At 52.7% G+C, this 19,150-nt stretch overlaps 1 protein-coding gene across 4 annotated transcripts in view; it reads right to left on the bottom strand.

The window, feature by feature from the left end:
• Positions 1 to 18,136, bottom strand: part of TEX264 (testis expressed 264, ER-phagy receptor) — a 40,755-nt gene extending 22,619 nt beyond the window's left edge. Inside the window, exons 1-4 of one of the 4 annotated variants that reach the window (XM_036738854.1) lie at positions 18,038 to 18,131; positions 15,386 to 15,455; positions 12,106 to 12,394; positions 545 to 766 (exon numbers count right to left, since the gene is read on the bottom strand). In XM_036738854.1, the coding sequence (XP_036594749.1) occupies positions 545 to 766; positions 12,106 to 12,363 (480 nt within the window). In that variant the 5' untranslated portion in view covers positions 12,364 to 12,394; positions 15,386 to 15,455; positions 18,038 to 18,131. Of the gene's footprint in view, positions 1 to 544; positions 767 to 12,105; positions 12,395 to 15,385; positions 15,456 to 16,044; positions 16,284 to 18,037 lie in introns of those variants that run through there. The other 3 variants (XM_036738853.1, XM_036738856.1, XM_036738855.1) reach the window with 3 other exon arrangements.
• Positions 18,137 to 19,150: the final 1,014 nt, after the last annotated feature.

Here is a 19,150-nt window from a genome sequence, read left to right as displayed (position 1 = left end):
TGATGCTTAGTCTCTCAGTGGGGTAGCTCTTGAGGTTCCAACCCTACAGTGTTCATTCGGCACTGTCAACCCCCACCCCCCGGTTGTTTTTCAGTCATTTCAGTCCTGACCGACTCTTTGTGACACCTTTTGGGGTTTTCTTGGCAAAGATACTGGAGTGATTTGCCATTTCTTTCTCCAGCTCACTTTACATATAAGGAAACTGAGGTAAACAGGGTTAAGTGACTTGCCCAGGGTCACACAGCTAGTGAGTGTCTGAGGCTGGATTTGAACTCAAGATTCATCTTCCTGACTCCCTGCCAGGCACTCTACGAACAATGGCACCACCTAGCTGCCCCACCCCCAGGATGCCAGCACTGTATGTAATCTGTCAGCAGCTGAGAGCCAAGGGCCGAAGGGATAACTCTCCTCACCCATGTTCTCTACTTGGCGACCTTGTTCCCTCAAACTTACCTGAGGTCTGCCACTCTGTACCTGAGGTCTCAAGCCTGGCAACAGAGGGCCAGAGAGAGCAATAAAGGCTGAGCTTGGGCTTAGGCCTCACCTTGATATAGGTGTCCAGGGCAGGATGGACCCTGTGGGCAGCCAGATGGATGGAGAGCGATGTGGTGTAAGGGAAGACGGCTGTCACCACGTGGCTGGGGGCTGGGAAGGAGAAGATCTTGAAGCCAAACTTCTGGTAAAGGCGGATGAGCTCGGGGGAGGGTGACTCTTCACCCTCGCTCAGGATGCTGCCCACGGCACAGCGGCACTTCTCCGGAGGAACCTGTGGAGAGGCAGAAAGCAAGCAAGGCGTCAGGTCTGGTGTTCCAGGCAGGGAGGGGTCCTGGTCACAGACAGGAAGACCACAGTAGCCAACCAAGAGATGAGCAGGCCATCACAATAATAGTAATAGCTGACGTGCGTATTGTGATCTAGGGTCTGCAAAGTGCTTTACATATAAGCTTCCGTTGGCGCCTCCTAGGAAGGAAGGAAGCGTGCATTTATTAAGCACCTGCTTCGTCAGGGACTGTACTAGGTACTTTATAAATATTCTCTCATTTGATTTTCACAACAACTTAGGGGTGGCTGCTATTATTACCACCCCCCATTATACAGCTGAGCAAACTGAGGCAGAGACTTTTAGCAATCTGCCCCAGCTCACACAGCTAGCTAAGCATCTTAGGTTAGATCTGAACTCAGGTCTTCTTGACTCCAGGCCCAGGGCTCTATCCACTGGGCCAACCAGTTGTCTCTAACCCCAGTTTATGGATGAGGAAACTATCCTGATTTCCCAGCATCAGTAAAGAGACAACTACTTCCCCAACCTGGACACCATCCTGGACTGGGATTATGTGGGGGCACATAACATTGAGGATCAGATCAGAAACAGCACAAAGCAAGGACGAGGACGCAGAAACAGGCAGGAGCCGACCTCTCTCGGCTCTTCCTCCCTGACAACAGCTCAGAAGGGATGTTACTATGCTGCCACCCCAAGGCGACAGACAGGCCTGCGGATGGGATAGGAAGCCTGAGCTGACCGACAGCCCACAGAAAGATTCGTATTACCTCCCTCAACCTCCTACGCCCAAGCTCCTTGAAGGGGTTCAGAATGTTTTATATACAGCCAGTGGTTCATCCTCTGAGCCCAATAGGAAAAGGAGGAATTGAGGAGGAAATGGAATCTGGGTACCCTTCGGAGATTGGAACAGCCCAGGTTGGCATCCTGAGAGAAGGCAAGGGAAGCAGGTAGCACCGGGCAGGAGACAATAACAGACTCCATCACACGGACGGAGGTGGGCAAGAAGGCTCTCAAAACAAAGCCATCTGTTCAGATCAAGGGTCACCACTTTAAAGTCTGAGAATCTCCAAAACTTAGGTCTTTCTTCAGCCTCCAGAAAGATTTCTCTAGGGGCACCAAGCAATCACGAGCCCTTCATGTTGGGTCCTCCAGGACCCCTCATTTTTCCTTCTCTTGTGTCCCCAACTTCAACCTCACTTCCAGCTCCTTCCTCTCTGATGTGAGGACCGTACAGATGGTGTGATTCAGCTCCTTTCTAATAGCTGATCCATAGTTCATCTCCTCTTCCTGGGCAAACCTGGGAGCCTTCTCTTCCCCCCATGCTTTCTGTTCTGTGGTTCACTTTCTGCCTCCTGGCACCAATCCCTATCTTCACCGAGATCATCTGGGGGCCAGAGCCAAGAGACCTCAGGAGGAGCAGGCCACTTTACTAGTTCTCCGGCCCTGGCTTTAGGGATCCCATGTGCCCACTTCACAAAATCTCGAAGCCTAAAGGGACTTCGGAACAGCGATCTCCTCTAACATTCCTAACAAGTCACCATGCTTCAGCTCCAAGGCCTTCCATGACACGGAACAGTCTTCAACCCTCCTCAACTATTCCCTCAGGCTCTGATTTTGGGGGCGCTGCTCTGCACCCTCCCCAACTCTATCCTCCATTTCTTGTCACTATGGCAGCCTCAGACTCTTAACTATCCTGGGCAGGGCAGGGAGCTCCAGTCCTCACAACTCCCATCCACCAGAGCCCAGGTTTTTCTATAATTTACAGGGGTCTTCCCTTGGATGGCCCACAGCGGAGCCGTCTATGCCCTATCCCATTAATAAAAGGATTTGTTCTGTGAAGTTAGGAATCAGTCAAAGGGCCGCACTTGAGGACCCAGAGGGCCACACGCAGCCTCGAGGCCACAGGTTCCCCACCCCTGCCCTAAACTGTCCTCCCCTAACCTTGGTCTTAGCCCCAACTTGCCCACACTTTGCCCCAATACCCAGTCTCTTCCCAAGGCCTGCCATCCCTTCTTCTGCAGTGCCCATCCACCCCTCCGCTCCTGGAGCCACAACCCTCCTTGAGGCCTCTGTCTTGCAGATCTCTAGATATCTGGATGATAACTTTGCTTCTGGGCTCTACCACGCAGTGAGTAGCAACCTTGACCCTGCCAGGGCAGCACCTTGGCAGCTAGCTGGGAGGTGTCCGTTCTGGTCCTGGGGTTCCCTGCCATTAATCTCCCAGTGTGACCTCAGACGAGTCATTTCTCCCTCTCTGCGGTATTTTCCCCAGAGGGCTGGATTAGATGAATTTGCCTGCTCTGGTCCAGATGACCTGACAGGGCCCTGCATTCAGAACCGCGGCCACTAGAGGGAGCGCCTGCTCCTTCCCAGCCAAACATGCGGCCTCCCCACCTTCTGGCCCCACCGGGAAAGCACCCAGATCTTTGTGCTGCCCTGGTACAGACCTCTAGGCTTCAGAGGCCCACAACAAATGCCTCCATTCAGAGGCTCTGAGCCCTGCTTGCTCGGTGCTCAAATCTACTAAACGACTATCCCGACGGCTTTTTCCAAGTCTGAGAGGCATGGCCCTCTAGGGAGAGGATATTCCCCCCTCCCACTCCTTCATCTATGGATCAACAAGCATTTATTAATGAATTACTATGTGGCAGGCACTAGGCTAAGCGCTGCCCTAGACAGAATGGGGAAGAGCTCCTAGGAAGCCTCGGGACAAATCCTATCCTTGGCAGGGGCCGCAGCTCGCAGCTCGAGAGGGGCAAGTGTGGGGACAGAATGCCTGGCTTCCTAGAAATCTGCAAGATGGGTAAATCCCAACCTTTCTGGGCACCTCAGTTTCTCAGAAGAGGCCACACCAGGGACATTACAAGTGAGATCGGTCACCCTCCAATTTGTTTCTCAGCTGGGCAAGTGGGTCCTCCAGGAATCTTGGACAAATGCTTGGCCATCTCCTTAGCGGCCAGGAGCAGGCCCAGCCTAGCAGCAGCTTCGGGGAAACATGCCCTCCAGGAAATGAAAAGCCGCCAAGGAGCTCAAACAATAATAGTCTGTCAGGGCCTTGAAGGCCCTGGAAGGCAGTAGCAGGTAACTACCCCTTTTTGCTCCTGGTTCGGACTTAATTTGGCACCAAGGAGAGAGATCAGCTGGTTTCCTCCGGTGACAAACTTCCCTATCCCTCCACCCCACCCCCAACCATCCCCAAACTCAATGTCCAACGTGGTTTAGGGGCATTAAGTCTCAGCAGCTGGACGCCCTTCTCGCCCTTCTCCCCCAGAGAATGGGGCAACAAGCCAGGGAAAAAGACTGCCCCTCAGGGCAGAGGCAAAGGCAAATGTTTGTACACCCAGCTGGGTCCTCAGCCAAGTTGGAATAGATTTCTTCCTTCCAAAGAAAGGGCATTCAGCGCTTAAAGATCTCAGGTCTAAGGAAGCCACCCAAGGGCATTTGCCTGAATTTCTGCTAGAATTAGAAGGAAGCTCCATGAACCAAGATCAAACCAGTGCTGCTACTGTCCCAGGATGGGGTGACGATCCTTTCCCCTGTGACCCCCCTCATCTTCCCAATAATTTTCTGGACTAATGTGCCCCTTATCTTCACTAAAATGTCAATAAACTCCTGGAAGGCTTTGCACGTGTATTTGTATTATAGAGGAAAGGTACAAATCCTGTGTGCTATGAGTTTGGGGGAGACATCTCCCCAAAAATCCTAACCTTGGAGGTCAAAGAAATGAAGCCTGCAGGGCCTTGCTGTTTCTACCTCAAAAGAAGGCTCCTCTCAGGTCCCTTCTAAATATTCCGAGATGTAACAGAGACTTCTGATTCCACCAAGACGTCTGAGGAGATTAACTACAAGGAAACAGGAACAGACCTGCTTGTGGCTTACTCCAAAGGTAAGATGTTCTCTTCCCTCCCCGCCCCCACCCCCAATGACTCAACAACCTACCTCCCAAATCGGGAAAGCAGCTGAGCAGCCTGGCCTGAGTGGAGGATACTCTGTCATCTGCCTTAAAGCTGTGTAAAAGCCCATCTAAGTGTGCTATCTCCTGCTCTTAAAAGTAGCTAGCCACCTGGCAATTACCCATCAGCAGATGCTAATTAAACTTTTCATCTATTAGCCTTTGGGGGAGGAATGCCTCTCCAGGAGGATTTTAGGATCTCTGGGCTAAGGAATTCCCCAACGGTATCCTGAGCACTGCCCCTTAGCACACAGTAAGTACTTAATAAATGCTTTTTCCTTCTTTTTTTTCATTCATTCATTGATTCCTGGAAAGGAGGTTAAGGGCAGGAGGATCCCTACCAAACTGGAAGGGTGTGAATTCAGATCTCCGAGGATCAGCCCTACTCCTTGAGAAAGGAAACTAAGGAAGGGCTCATCCCCTCCTGCCAGGTTTGTTCAAGGGCCTCATGTACACTGTCCCCTAAACTACTCTCTAGATAATGATTTAAAGGCCCCTCCTAAAAGACCAGGTTATTGGCTAAGAGGTTTAATGTACCAAAAAACAAGCCTTCTGCCCAGGGAAGGACCCAATGTCCTCTTGGTAGGTTGACGGGGTGAACTCAGGTGGGCCAAGATCCAAGAGGGCTGGCAGTCCCAGGGGAGCTAAGCCCAACCTCAATGGACAGGCCTTATGACCCAAGCACATCTCACCAGATGTTATTTATTCAACGGCTATCCGGCTCCAGGATAGGAATCTCTGGGCCCACTTCCTTTTCTTTTCCCTCCCCACCACCATTGAGGCCAAGTTCCAGAAAGATCCCCCAAGAAGGACGGAGGGGTACCAGGCACTGTGCTAGGTGCTGGGAATGGAGAAGCTCACAGCCTAATGGGGGAGGCAACATGCCAACAACTATACACAAACAAGACATGGTTGTTTGTTGTTGTTGAGTTGTATCTGACTCTTCATGGCCCCATTTGGGGTTTTCTTGGCAAACATTCTGCAGTGGTTTGCCATTTCCTTCTCCAGCTCATTTTACAGATGACAAAACTACAGGGTGAAGTGAGTTACCCAGAGTCACACAGCTGGTAAGTGTCCGAGGCTGGATTTGAACTCAGGAAGATGACTGACTCCAGGGCCAGTGGGGTGCTCTATCCTATCCACTTCGCCTCCTAGCAGCCCAAGATGTATACAAGATAAATTGGGGGTAGTCTCGGAGGGAAGACACTAAGATTAAGGCCTAGGAAAGGCTTCTTGCAGAAGATGGGATTTTAGATGAGACATGAAGGAAGCCAGGGGAGCCAGGAAAAGGAGATGAAGAGGCAGAGATGTCAGGCTTGGGGGACCAGCTGGTGAAACTGCTTAAGTCAGGAGAAGGGGAGTCAAGGAACAGCCAGGAAGTCACAGGGTGGGGGGTCCCAAGGTATGAGGGACTGGAAAGGCAAGAAGGGGCCAGTGAATGCCAAGTGGAGGATGGATATTTGATCCTAAAGGTGGCAGGAAGCCACGGGAGTTTGTTGAATAGGGGATGATGGGGAGACCTGTGCTTCAGGAAGGTCTGACAGCTGGGTGGAAGACAGCCTGGAGTGGGGAGACCCTCCAGAAGGTTACCTCAATAGCCCAGGTCAACAATTCAATAAACAGTTATGAAATATCTCCTACGTCCAAGGTACTACATACCTGGGCCGCACTCAACAGACATCTGCCAAGTTTGAAATGACTTCACAAGTCTTTCAGCAAAGCACTGTCATCCCAAGGAGATGATACTGGCCTACCTGAGCTGAGCACAGCCTACATTGACAGTGAGGGAGCCTGTGGCCTCGAGGCCACATGTGTCCCTCTAGGTCCTTGAGTGTGGCCCTCTGACTGAATCCAAACTTCAGGTTCCCCACCCCTGTGTGTAGTGGAAAGGGGACAGAATTTGGAGTCACGAAGACCTAGCTTCAAATTCCAACTCTTATTATCCATGTGACTGTAAGTCACACTTAAACTGCTCTGAATCGAAATTTTAAATAAAATTTAATTTGATAACATCTAGTGCCTCCTCTGCATAAGATACAGTGAAAATAATACCTGGAGTACCTACTTGCACTGATTTGTAAATGTGAAAACACTATACTGTGAATTATTACCCTTCATTTGTTCCAAAGTCACGAACACAAAGCTATTTGCTATGAAAAATTCCCTTCCCTCCCCCCAAACTACATACGCCTTCCAGGCACCATTGGGTCTCTGGAAAGATCAAAGGTGATGTTCTAAGCATCTCCAAGAAATAAGAGGACACCCCCCCAGGTTAAGGAGGTGGGATCAGGGCCCTGAGATTATGAAACACCAGCTCATCCACTCAAGGCCCTGAAGAGTCATTGTCTTTCATTGAAGGAAAATGGGCAGAGAGAGGTAGGCCAGATCCTTAACTAGCTTTAATTAACAGAAGGGCATGCATGCTACTTCCCCTGTGGATCTAAAAGCCCCTATAATCCATGCCTGGGGAAGGATACTCTACAGCCTAGAAAGTGTCCTTACTACATTAGTGGGGAAAGAGGCCCAGAGAGGTAGTTCAGCTTGCTTAAGGAAATCATCCAATTCAAACCCAAACGAAGGCAGCTTCTCTTCTGGCTCCCTGACCCCGCTACTGCCAGGATCCAGGGAGAGGAGGTGCCCTCTAAGGTGAGACCAACTTGGCCACCTCAGATCCCCACGGGGGAAAGATGGGAGGAAGCCAGCAGAAGCAGGAAGCTGGTGGGGCGGCCCAAAGCGGGGTCAGGGCCCAGGTGGCAGACACGTAAACAGAGCCGTGATGAAGCCAAACCCCGCCTCTGGCCTGGGAGGTGAGGTAAGCTGAGCTAGGGCCTCTCCAGACCTTGCCTGCCTCGATTCAGTGGGGCTTCTCCATCCAGGAAGCTTGCACACGTCCCAGACAGTCATCTAGCAGCCACGGGTCCCCTCAGCCCTTGGCTCAGGGGTAAGGGAGTGGGATGGAAGGGGTGGGTGGATACAGGTGTGGGAGGAAAAAGGGAAGGAAGGGGGTGGAGAGAATCCCATCCTAGTCTGAGGCCGGGCTAGACTCGTCTGGGACTGAGCCTGCTGAGGCCAGAGCCCTGGGTCCCACTGTGCTCTCCTCACCATGTTTAGCAGCTACTGCCTATGGCTAGGTTTTTTAGGTTTTGTTAGGCAGCTTCTTGGGCCCTGAGTCCAGAAGACCCGAGTTCAAATCTAGTCTCAGATATTTATCAGCCGTATGACCTGGGCATGTCATTTAAACTCCCTCTGCAAAATGGGGATAATGGCACCTACCTTAAAAGGACGGAACGAAACAGTGTGCATCAAGTGCTTGCCTGACACACAGTAGGTGCTTCAGAAATGTGTGTTCCCTTCCCTTTTGGTACGGGTAGCACCTAGTTTTCGACGGGTTCTAGCTTGTCCCTCCTCAGCTTTTCCAGGCAGCAGCTCACCCTCCTCTTCCTACACCATACTCTGAAGTCATTTAGAAGAGGCCTTGGCTGGCAGACCACAAAGCCCGAGGGCTCGGGGAAAGATGGCCAGATCGATTTGGGGGCTCCTCCCAGACTCTCCCTAGTGCCCTCAGGGGCCCAATGGCCCTCCTCCATCCTGAAAGGCCATGGATTAGTGAAGGGTCACTTGAGGGAAGAGGGGAAAGAGTCCTGAGTCCCCGATGGATGAGAGTGGAGAGCAAGGTGACTCCCAGAATTCATGCTCAGCCAAGTCCCCGTCACACACATGACTGAGCGACAGCCTGCTTCACCCAGGGAAATGTGGCTGAGTACAAGAAGGTTTCCTACCCACAGACAAATAAAGCATCTATTTTCTTTAAAAACGAGAGGGCGGGGGCACAGCCCTCACCTGCCACATTCCACTCCTATTTAGGAGACTCACCATAGCCACTCTGGGTCTCAGTTTCCCCCTTCCCCCCCCACCCCAGGCTAATGACTAAAGGCTGTCGAGCCTCTCAGTGCCACATAAAAGCGCTGGGTGTGTCTGCCTTCCTTTGCCACCTCTAAGTGGGAGGGAGAGGGGAGAGGTAGGTGGAGTCTGTGGGAACCTGAGAATGGGGAGCAGCTTGGCCTCACATCCTCACTGAGGCCAGGCTCATCGAGGAGCTCAATTCTAGGCCAGGAGGCTGGGAGCCCAGGCCATTAGGCATCATTCTCTCCGGAAGCCCTTCCTTCTGCAACAGAGGCATTTCTCAATCCTTCCAGAAATACTGCAAGACATCTAGCCTGGCTACCTACCTACTCCCAACCTAACAGCAGGCTAACCCACTCTGCTGAGACAGTCTCAGCACTGGAAGAGGTGGGGGGAGGGGAGAGAGAGACAGAGACAGAGACAGAGAGAGATGGCTAAACAAAAAGAATGGGCTTGTTAAGGGTCTAGTTCAGGGGTTCTTAACCTGGGGTCCATAGACCACCTAGACAGATTTCAGGAGGACCCAGAACTTGGATGGGAAAAAAAAATTAAACCTTTATTTTCACTAATTTTTAAAACTAAAATTTAGTATTTCCTATAATTGTTCAATAACACGACTCTAAGAAGGGTGTCTATTGACTTCACATTGGTCCTGGACACTAGGAAGGTTATTTCTGGTAGAGATGACCCTGGTCTAGGGAACTCCTTCTGCTCAGCGGCACAGGCGGTCCCTGGATGCCAGGCCTGTGGCCACATCCCTGAATGGAAGGCTGGGAAGTCCCTGCTATGTCCCAGATGGATCAGAGAGGGTCTGGGAGCCAGGGTGGCCCGACGTCTTTAGGGCTTTTAACTGTCTCCGTGGCCCAATCAAGGCACACACTTGGTCATTAACTGAACAGGAGCCGATCCAAGCACAGATAATGCTTGCCTTCATAGTTGTGATCACCTCTAAGGGGCAGTAGAAGGAAGGCTGGAGCTGGAGGTAACCGACTTCCAATCTTACCTTCAATACTTGGGTAGCCACAGGCAAGTCATTCCCCATTGCCCCATTTCTAAGACTCCAGATCCTCAGTGAGGGAGCAGGAAGGACGATACCACGTGGAGCACCACCTCTCCCAGTGGTGGAAGTGAGAGAGGGGACATAAAGCACTCTGGACCAAGTCAGAGGTCAGCTCTTGTGCTGACTCCCTCCTGAGCTCTGAACGGCCAGGGATCCTCCAGGGAAGTGTCTGGGGTGCTGAGGTCACCCCCAGAGGTAATGCTCCGCTCCCTCAGTGGGTGGGGACCAGGTATCCTGGGCACAAGAGTAGCCATGATGTAGAATAAGGACACAGGTGCTTCCTGCAATGTCCCCTCCTGAGACAGGAGGAGCTGTGATCACAGAGAGTGAACTTCCCAAGCCTCAAACTAAAACTTGGCCAGTGGGACTTCTTTTTTTTTTGGTGGGGAAGGCCCAGCAAGGGGAAAGGAGAATAAAAGCCACCCCAGTCCAGAGATGGCCTAAAATAGTTCTCTTCTACCTTTCCATACATGGGAGTGGGCAAAAGCCAAGGCCAGAGAACCAGTCCCAAGGCACAAGTTTGTCCAAGCTCTTGGGAGGACTGGAGCAGGGGATGCGGGGGCACACATGAGGCAGGCCAAGGTGAGGTAAGGGTGCAGTAGAGAAAGAAAGAAAGGAGAAGAGCCTGGCTTCTCTCCCCTAAGCTAAAGAACTGAGTCACACGGCCATACTTGGCCTCAAACCCCATCTCCCCCCCCCCCTTCACAAAAGTAGAAGTTTCAGAAGAACACCATTTTTTCCCTGTGCCACTCAGGGAATCCAATAGGGTCTGGTGACAGGGATCTGTCCAACCCCATCAACAAAAGAAGTCTCATACTGTACCCTGTAGACACCCTACAGGCTCCTTTCCCAGGGTCTTCATGACTTTGGGCATCTGTCTGGGGTACGTTAGGGGCCATGCTGTATTAGAAGACTTTGTGAGATCATTTACATCTGGGCCATAGGAACCTGCACATCAATGGCTCGGACTGTCTATAACCTTGACCCTGACTGGCAGAGAAGCTTCAATTCTCGATGGGGTCCCCCAGGTCGCACTTCAAGTCCCCAAAAGCAGCTTTTTCTTCCTCTGCCTGGATGTGAAGTTTCAGCAGACTAAGTGGGCTAACATTAGGCAGGCTCTCTTCCCTCCACCCCCTCTGTTTTGGCAGAAGAGGCTCTATTTGGGGCTGAAGTCGCCTTGGGCCTGGGGCCTGACCTGGGCCAGGTGCTAGATGAATGGGAGCTAGGCAGAGTAGGTGGCTGCTGGTAAGGTGGATTGCTCAACTGTCCCTCTGCTCGACTACCTACTCCATCCGGGTGGAGGGGGTAGGGACCCTAGCGTCATGGAGTTTCCTGCTGATCTCCTGAGCACAAGGGAAGCCTGGCCCAGGCACTGAAGAGGTAAAGCTTAGTGAGCAGAACAGATGGAGCCACCGAAGTCTGCCAAGTCCATGCCCACCCATCAGAGGTGGAAACCTGAGCTGGGAATTCCAAATCCTAGGCCCAGAGCCAACTCTGGGTGTGGGGAAAGAATAGACTGAGATGGGGTTGGGGAGCAAAGAAGCTGAGGAGCCCTGCCCGCTGGGCTGAAAGCCCTGAGATGCCAGCACACCAGGCTGTGGGCTGTACCTCCCCATGCCACGAAGGCCACAGTGGAGAGCCCTGACTCACTCCCCAGGACTCCAAGCCAGCCAGACGCCTACGGAAAGCCGGGTGGCCTGCTGGCCAGCCCCAGGGCAGCGATGCTGCTCAGCCAGTCGGGTATCCCAGGCATCAAGGGCGACTTGGCTCATCCCACTACCTGGCCAACTTTGCTCTCAACAGGGCCACTTGAGACCCAAGGAGAGAGGTGAGAGTGGTATGAGAAAGGCTGTGGAAAGGAACATCATAAGGCTTGAGGGGCTGGGGGAGAAGGCAGTCAGAATGGAAGGATTCTGATAAAGGCCTGCACTTCAAGCTTCCACCCCCAGCCCACACCAGCTCATCCCTATGCCCGGAAGACTGAGCCCAGAAAAGGGAAGAAGGTACAAAAGTAAGAGAGGGAACACGGAAACAGTATAAATTCCAGTACATATCGACAGCTGGGCAGACACCTGGAGACAGGGCAATGGAGAGTTAGGCTGAGAGCAAAGTATGGGTGCAGGTAGGGAGTTGTGGATGGGAAGAGCACCAGAAATATGTGTGAGCCAGCTCTTAGAGGAGGCTGAAGGGCCTGGCCATTAAAGGCCTAGCCCAGGTGAAGCTGGGGGGTGGGCAGAATCTCAAACCCATGATGGAGGCCTCTTGCTATAGTAGCAAAAGAGGAAAAGCACGACCCAGCAAAGCCCTATGCTCAAACTGGCCCTCAAAGCAGTCCAGCAAAACCAACCCCTGGGCCCAGGAAGGAGCAGGACCCCCCAAACCCAGCACCTCCCCCAGATCGCCACTTACCGTGTGAGGGTTGTCATAGTAGACCCCAATGGAACTAAGGCGTGGAGAGATGCTGCAGCTCTCCGTGAATAACCGGCCTGACTCCTTGTAAGGGCCCACGTGGAACTTGTAAGCCAGTGTGATGTTCCGGATTGGGGGAGAGCCTGAACTCACTACCACATCCTCCAGCAGCCCAGAATACACAGCGAAACCCAGCAAGGTCAGCAGAAGGGTCAGCACCAGGGCCGCAATCAGGCCCAGGAGCAGTAGTTCAGACATGGCTTCTGGGCCCTCCACTCCCCGAGAGATGCTGTAGGAGAAGAAAGGGCCAGAGGGAAGGTGAGTGAGGTGAGGGATGGCAGTGCCCTTCACTCCAGCCTCCAGTCCAGGCAGATGTGGCCTCCCTGACTCTGTGGGAGCCACAGTCCTTAGGTCCCTCCACTGGAAGCTATGAGCCAGGAGGAGGGGGAGGGGCCAGGAATGTTTACTGCTGGCCAGATGACCTAGAAGGCAGCAACAAAGGATGACAGAAGCCACAAGCCTCTTTATTTCTTAATCACACAATCATTGAGGCTCTGAAAGCAAACTGGCACTGAAGGCCAGAGTGTCATCACATCATCTTAAACCCGAATCACAAGGAGGGTAGTAGGATCAGCTTAAGAGAGGGAAACCCAACACCCAGTCAAGTGACAGCACTGCCCTGAGCAAGGCTAGAACCCACAGGGATTTGGGCAACTACATGCCCTTCCCACAGCCAGGCCAGGATGGCAGTCCTGCAAAAAGAAGATCTGAGTGATGGGCCTCAGCTCTACCACCTCCTACCCATGAGACGGTGGGCAAACCCCTCTCCCCTCCTTCCCATCTCTCTGAATCTCAGCTTCTCCTTCTGTAAAGAAGGGGGTGGGACTGGATGATCTCCAAGGACCCCATCAGCTCTACCAGTCTGTGACTCTCAAATCCCCCTTCCCAAGTCCTTTGGTCAGTAACATTCAGGGCTGCCGTAGTCAGAAGAGGACCTAGGGAGGCAAGGCAAAGACCCAGATACCTATTAATAACAAGGATGCCAGGAGACACAAAACCCCAGAGAAAAATCTTTCTGAAGCTCTAATTATGATGCTAATACTTTACTTATCTGCAGCTCAACTTTCCAGGACTCTCAACTCTAGAAAACAGCCACAAAGGAAGAAGAGAGAAAAAAAGGGAATATTCAATAGCCTATTTCCTCTTCTTTTACATATGGTTCAAACAAGCTTCACTATCTGGTTTTTGAGCCCAAGATAAATTGGAAAGCAGGAAATCAGAAGGTGGTTGCAGCAAACACACTGACAAAAGTAATAGCTTGCCAGGGGAGGACACAGAAAAACAAAAAAAGCTGATGGAAGACCATAAAAAGCCCAGTAAAATCTAAGCTAGCAAATTCAGGACAACAGGTTTCAGCCACCCCTAAGAGGTCTTCCAACTCTCTGAATCCAGGGCACTTTCTACGAGGCCTGGAAGATGTCACATTATCACAGCACAAAGCAAAAAAAAAAAATTATGTTACAATGACCTTAAGTAATCAATAAAAGTTAGGATCAAATACTAAATACACAGTGTGACAAACATTTACTGGGTGCCTATCACATGCAAGGAGGGTCCAGTGCTACAGGAATACAATGACTCTACTACACCTTCCTTCCCCCAAGGAATTTAGAGTCATTCTTTAAGGTGGGGGTGGGGAACCTTCGACCTTTGGGCCACAGGTGGCCCTCTAGGTCATCAAGTTTGGCCCTCCAACTGAATCCAAACTTCACAGAACAAATCCCTTTAATAAAAGGATCTGTTCTGTAAAACTTGGACTTGGTCAAAAGGCCGAACCCAAGGACCTAGAAAGCCCCATGTGGCCTCAAGGCCACAAGTTGTCCTCTCCTGGTTTAAGACAATGGGGTCAAACATGCCAGGCCCTTGCTGCTCATAACACTTCCCTCTTCCCCCCCTCCTGAACTAGATTAAAATGTAATTGGGAAACATTTGACACAATAAATAAAAATATAATAGATACATAAGGTTAATTATCTCATCATAACGTCACTATATTAACATATATTGATAATATATCATATATATCATTAATTAATGTTAATAAAATATATAACGTTAATATGTGGTTTTCTAAGTCAACATATAGCCTGCAGGGATCCTAATGCACAGCTTTGTGGCTCTGTTTGTATGAATTTGACATGACTGGTTTAAGAAGGCCTGCATGAAAATAATATGCTTTAGACAGATGGTTAAAATTGTTCGATTTTTAAAAAATTTTGGTGCTGAAAGAGGCAAAACTGAAGGCATTTGGAAAACTTGGCTAGCAAGGTCTAACTTCTTGAGATTTTAAATTATATAATTAAAGAGAGCAGCATTGGGGAAAAAAAAATACAGGCCTTGGGATAAAGAAGGCTTGGGTTCAAGTCCCAGCTCTTGGTAGTAAGAGTTGCTGCATGAATCACCACTATTGTGGGGCTCCATTTACCCATCTGTAAAACACCAATGAGTACATCTGCTCTGCCTCCTGACACCCACTGGGGTGTGATCAGGAAAGTGTCCTAACAGGCGTAGGGTGGGATTGAGGACTAAAAGGGAATCTGGAAATGAACTCATGCAGACCCCTCATTTTTAGGAAATGAGGGGGGTGAGGGAGGCCCAGAGGATTAGCGGGTCAACCAAGGTCCCCAAGGTAGCACAGGGGGATTCAAACCCCAGTCTCCCAACTCCAGGGTACTTTCTACGAGGCTACAAAACCCAAAATACAAGCCTAATTTGGTCTTAGAACACCACCCTCTTAACTTCATGCAACCACATTTCTCCATTCATGTTCTCGGTCGATCTTAACTTCCTTTGGTTTTGGCCCTTCCTTTCAGCCCCTGCCCGGGCTATGCCTCAAGCCTACTACTTGTGATGCTTCCAGAAAGCCCCTTCCCCTCAGCAACCATTTTGCAAAAACTTCAAAGAACTGTGTTTCTGAGGTCTCCCCAGCAGCTTCCTTTCCCCTCCAAGGACCTCCCTCAGGCCACTCTCTAGGTTTCTGTGGGTGGCTAACCCACAGTCATCCCTGATTGGCTCCTCACCGCTTCAGGCCCCCTGAAGCCATTGGTTCCTCTTTACCCCAATCTTGTTCTAGCCTCCTGGGCTCCCCTCCCTCCAGGTCCAAGGCAGCCCTGCACTTCCTGCAGAATGAGAGTGTGTGTGCCAGTCACCGGGGACATCAGAAAAGAGACAACTCGATACCAAGGAAAAAAAAATCCTTGGTGGCTTTGTAGTTACTCACCGAAAAATCAGGAAAAACTAATAGTTCATGGTCTCTGCCACCCAGCGGGGGCCAACGCACACCTCCAGAGCTGCAAGGAGGACAACACAATGCACAGGGTTAAGCCACATCCCCACGACCTGGGGCCACTTAGGCAATGGGCAAACGGGCCCAAACACCTCCACTGGGTTGGTTTTTTGAAGCCATTCTTGCTACAGGATGGCTCCCTCCCAGCTATATCTGGCCCTCGGAGGGGTGGGAGGGGAATGGGGTTCCCTCAAAGAGTAGGAAGAGCAGGGTTCAAATCCCACCTCTCACATTTGCAACCTGTGTGACCTTGGATTAATCACTTAATATTAATCAATAACTCTAGGCTTGAGTTTCCTCATCTATAAGAGGAAGCCCCCTTCCCTGTTCTAGACGCACGACCCTCCTCTGCTGGGGCCCACAGGAAGAACAGAAGGCAAAAACATCCTCAAAAACCCCCTCGACTCAACACCAGCTTGGGGCTGTTCCTTGTTTTGTTTGGGGTTTTTGGTGTCCGGTGTTAAAGGGTCCCCTGCACTCGTCCTTTCGAGCCGCCGAAATCTCTCCTTTCTGGGATAGTTTCAATCACCCCTGAAACAAACGCCCCCTTCCCATCCGGGGGTCTCTTCTGCTGTTCTTTTCCCCGCTCTTACCAAAGAGGGAAGTGGCCCTGCTTCTGCCCAGACCGGACAAAACGCCAGGTCGGCACATCCGAGGCTCAGACTTAATCACCCAGGCGGCGGCCGGCTCAGATAATGCGGGGACAACGCTCAGGCTGAAAGCCCGTCCATTCCTCCCCCCACCACCCCGGTAGGCCTCCAGCACGGGTCACTCCTCCCAAACAGATGTGTTCATTTCAGCCGGCTCCAGCTTCCTGGTTCCCCGGGATTCACGTGTGCGGTGACAACAGCAGGCGGAGAGGGCGTGCCCGGTTCTTAAAGAGACCCTGGGTCTCATGGAAAAGTTTAGAGCCGGGTTCGAGCTGGAAGGGATTCTGTGTGTGTCTGTCGTGTGCTTTGGGTGAGCAGGAGGTAGGCGGGCCTCGGAGGGCCTCGGAGGAGATAAGCGTGTTGCATGCATTAAGGAGGATTCCGGATTGCTGGCAAAGATTCTCCAGCTCCTTGCAAGGAGAGAGACAGCTCTTGAGTTACCAGTGGGAGACCGGGAGTGGCAGGAAAAAAAGGGAGGAAAAGTGTGCTCGGAACAGGAGAAACTCCAAAGAAAGGAGCATGCAGGTACCAGGCACGTTAGGAAGGTAGGCGGAGTCAGGCAGCCAGTGCCCAGCTCCAACGGGGAGCCTTCAGAAAGCAGGGGGCTCCACTAAACGTTTGTTCATGAGCGGGATGGCTGGTGTGAATCTCAGTGGAGTGGCAGGAAACCCAATCTCGCCCTTTTTTTCTGGGCCACACGCTGCTTGGTGTCAAGGAGAGTCAGTTCCCCCTCCCCCGTTTTAATAGAATTTACTCAACGCCTCTTTTATTTAAGTACCTCTGTTCCCTCCGCTCTCCCCAGATATTCTCTCAATCCAGACCGGTGTACCCCCTTAGGTTTAGGAAGGAGCCGTGGAGATGCGTACTTATATCTGAGAAGTTACTATGAATGACACAGTTCTCATATGGATGGGCTACTTCCCCACCCCCACACATCCCTACTTTGGGGGGAGTTGAAATCTAGGCACCAAGACATTAAAGCAACCCGAGAGCTACGAGTGATCACCCTTTCAAATGCGGGAGGGAGGCGTCCAGACGGGCTTCAGTTGGGGTGTGGCTGGTTAGGCTGAAAGGGGACGGTTTATTGGATTGTGAGTTCCTGGAGGGCAGGGACCGTACTCTTTGGCTTTTCTTGGTTGTCCCCAGCGCGTGCTTGGCACAGTGCTCGGCACAAAGTCGGCCCTTACCAAATGTTTACCGACTGACTGCTGGGGGGCGTAAAGGAAAGGGCAGACCCAAAGCCAGTGCCAGGCTCGAGGATGCAAAAGCAGCTCGATTCACTTCCATCACCCCGGGCTTGCCTTATGAAACTCCACAGGCTCGTCCCACCTGACTCCGGAAACTTAAAACGGCCACGAGCTGCGAGGGATCGGTTTTTGCAGATGGGGAAACTGACCACAGGCTGCCAAGGGACCGGTCCCACGGTCTCCAGGTCCCCTCCCTCACTCCGCTCCCCCCCCCCGTGGGGGTGCCTCTCTAAGCCAAATCTCAGCCAGGAGGTCAAGTTCACGGCCAAGGCCACGGGGGGGGGGGGTTGTCCCCCGAAAACTACATCAGCCGGCTGTGCAAAGTCTGGAAGTGGGGCAAGGGGCTTTCTGTTCTCTTCCCAGGGATCTCCAGGCCTCCGGAGGGGAGGGGCTTAGAGGTGGGGTGGGATGGAGGTCTCCCCTTCCTAGCCCTCCTCCCCGCTCCGGCTTAGGGACTGTCAGAGCCGGGGGTGGGGGGGTGTTGGGGTGGGCCCTGCGAGTCTATGGGCCCGGCCCACTCTGCAGAGGGGAAAACTGAGGCCCCGGGGCTTGCTCCGGGTGGCCCGGAGAGAGTGGCGGGCTGGAAGTCGGGAGCCAGGGCTGCCCGCACGCAACGCTGCACGCGGAAGGCCCGGCCTCGCGCCCCTGCCCTTGGCCCGGCCCCCACCCCCCGCCCGCACCCGCCTCACCTCGGCTCCCTACCGGCCCCGCGGTCGCTCGGGGGTCGGCGCGGGCAGGTCCCGGGGCAGAGGCAGCCGGAGAGCCGTGCGCGCCCCCGGGACTGGCGGGCGGGCGCGTGCCCGGGCCCGGCGCGAGCGCGCTGGGTGCCCGGGGTGGGGGGAGCGGGGGCGCGACAGCCCGGCTACAGGATGGGCGGTTAGTGGAACCGAGGGAAAGGCAGGGGAGGGTCGCCATAGCAACAGCCCCCCCACCTCCGCCAACCAAAGCCAGGCCCCGCCCCTCCCCGCCCAGCGAATAAGGTTGGGGTTATGGCCTCCAGGCGGCTAGGGCTTGGGGGAGGAGGGGAGCCCTAGCAACAGACCCCGGGGGCCCCGGAGAGGCCTGCGCCCACCTCTGTCGAGCACCTCCCAGAGCCACCGGGGAATGGGGGACGAGGAAGACCCGGGGAGGGCTAGCCCCCCCTGCCTCCCAAGTCGTTATCCCCGCCCACCCCGTGTTCCAGGGCCTCGCATGCCCTCCCTGCCCCTGCCTCCTAGTGATGCTAGATGAGTGCTTGGCCTTCCAGGTGCTCCCCTCTCCTGCACTGCCACCCAGCTTTTATTCCCTGCAGACCCACTGTGTGCAGCAGCCTGTGCTGGAGACCCAAATGACTGGGTTCCTGCTCTCAGGGATCTCACGGTCTGGTTAGTAATCTCTGTATGCATTCATGTTGTATTCTAGCACTGCCTGGCATGATACCCATCTGCCCCACTAGACTGATCGCCCTGTGGGTAAAGGCAAGGACTGAGGATGAAGGAATGACCGATTCAGGGGTGAACTGGACTCTGCCAGGAGCCCATCCCCTTCTGTGGGACCTCATCTTTCTCTCTCCAGGATCCCCTCTAAACCCAGTTTTAGTAGAAAGCAGGCAAATAAGAGTGAGAGAAAAGAGGAGGAACCAGAGAAAGAACGATAGAAGGAGAAAGCAAGAGGAAACCCTTCTAGAAAAGGGGGAAATAGGGAAGGGACCCAACAGCCATCCAGAGAAGAGATGGAGAAACCAAGGTGGGGGGTTGGGGTGGGAAGAGAAAAGGGGTGTGTGCGGTGGTGATGGTGTTGGAGGGATATTTCAGGGCTCCAGA

Source organism: Trichosurus vulpecula, chromosome 9 (genome assembly GCF_011100635.1).
Source record: "Trichosurus vulpecula isolate mTriVul1 chromosome 9, mTriVul1.pri, whole genome shotgun sequence".
In the NCBI taxonomy this organism is placed as follows: Eukaryota; Metazoa; Chordata; class Mammalia; order Diprotodontia; family Phalangeridae; genus Trichosurus; species Trichosurus vulpecula.
The sequence above is the reverse complement of the archived record's forward strand: the minus strand, read 5'-3'. Positions and strand labels throughout refer to the sequence as shown.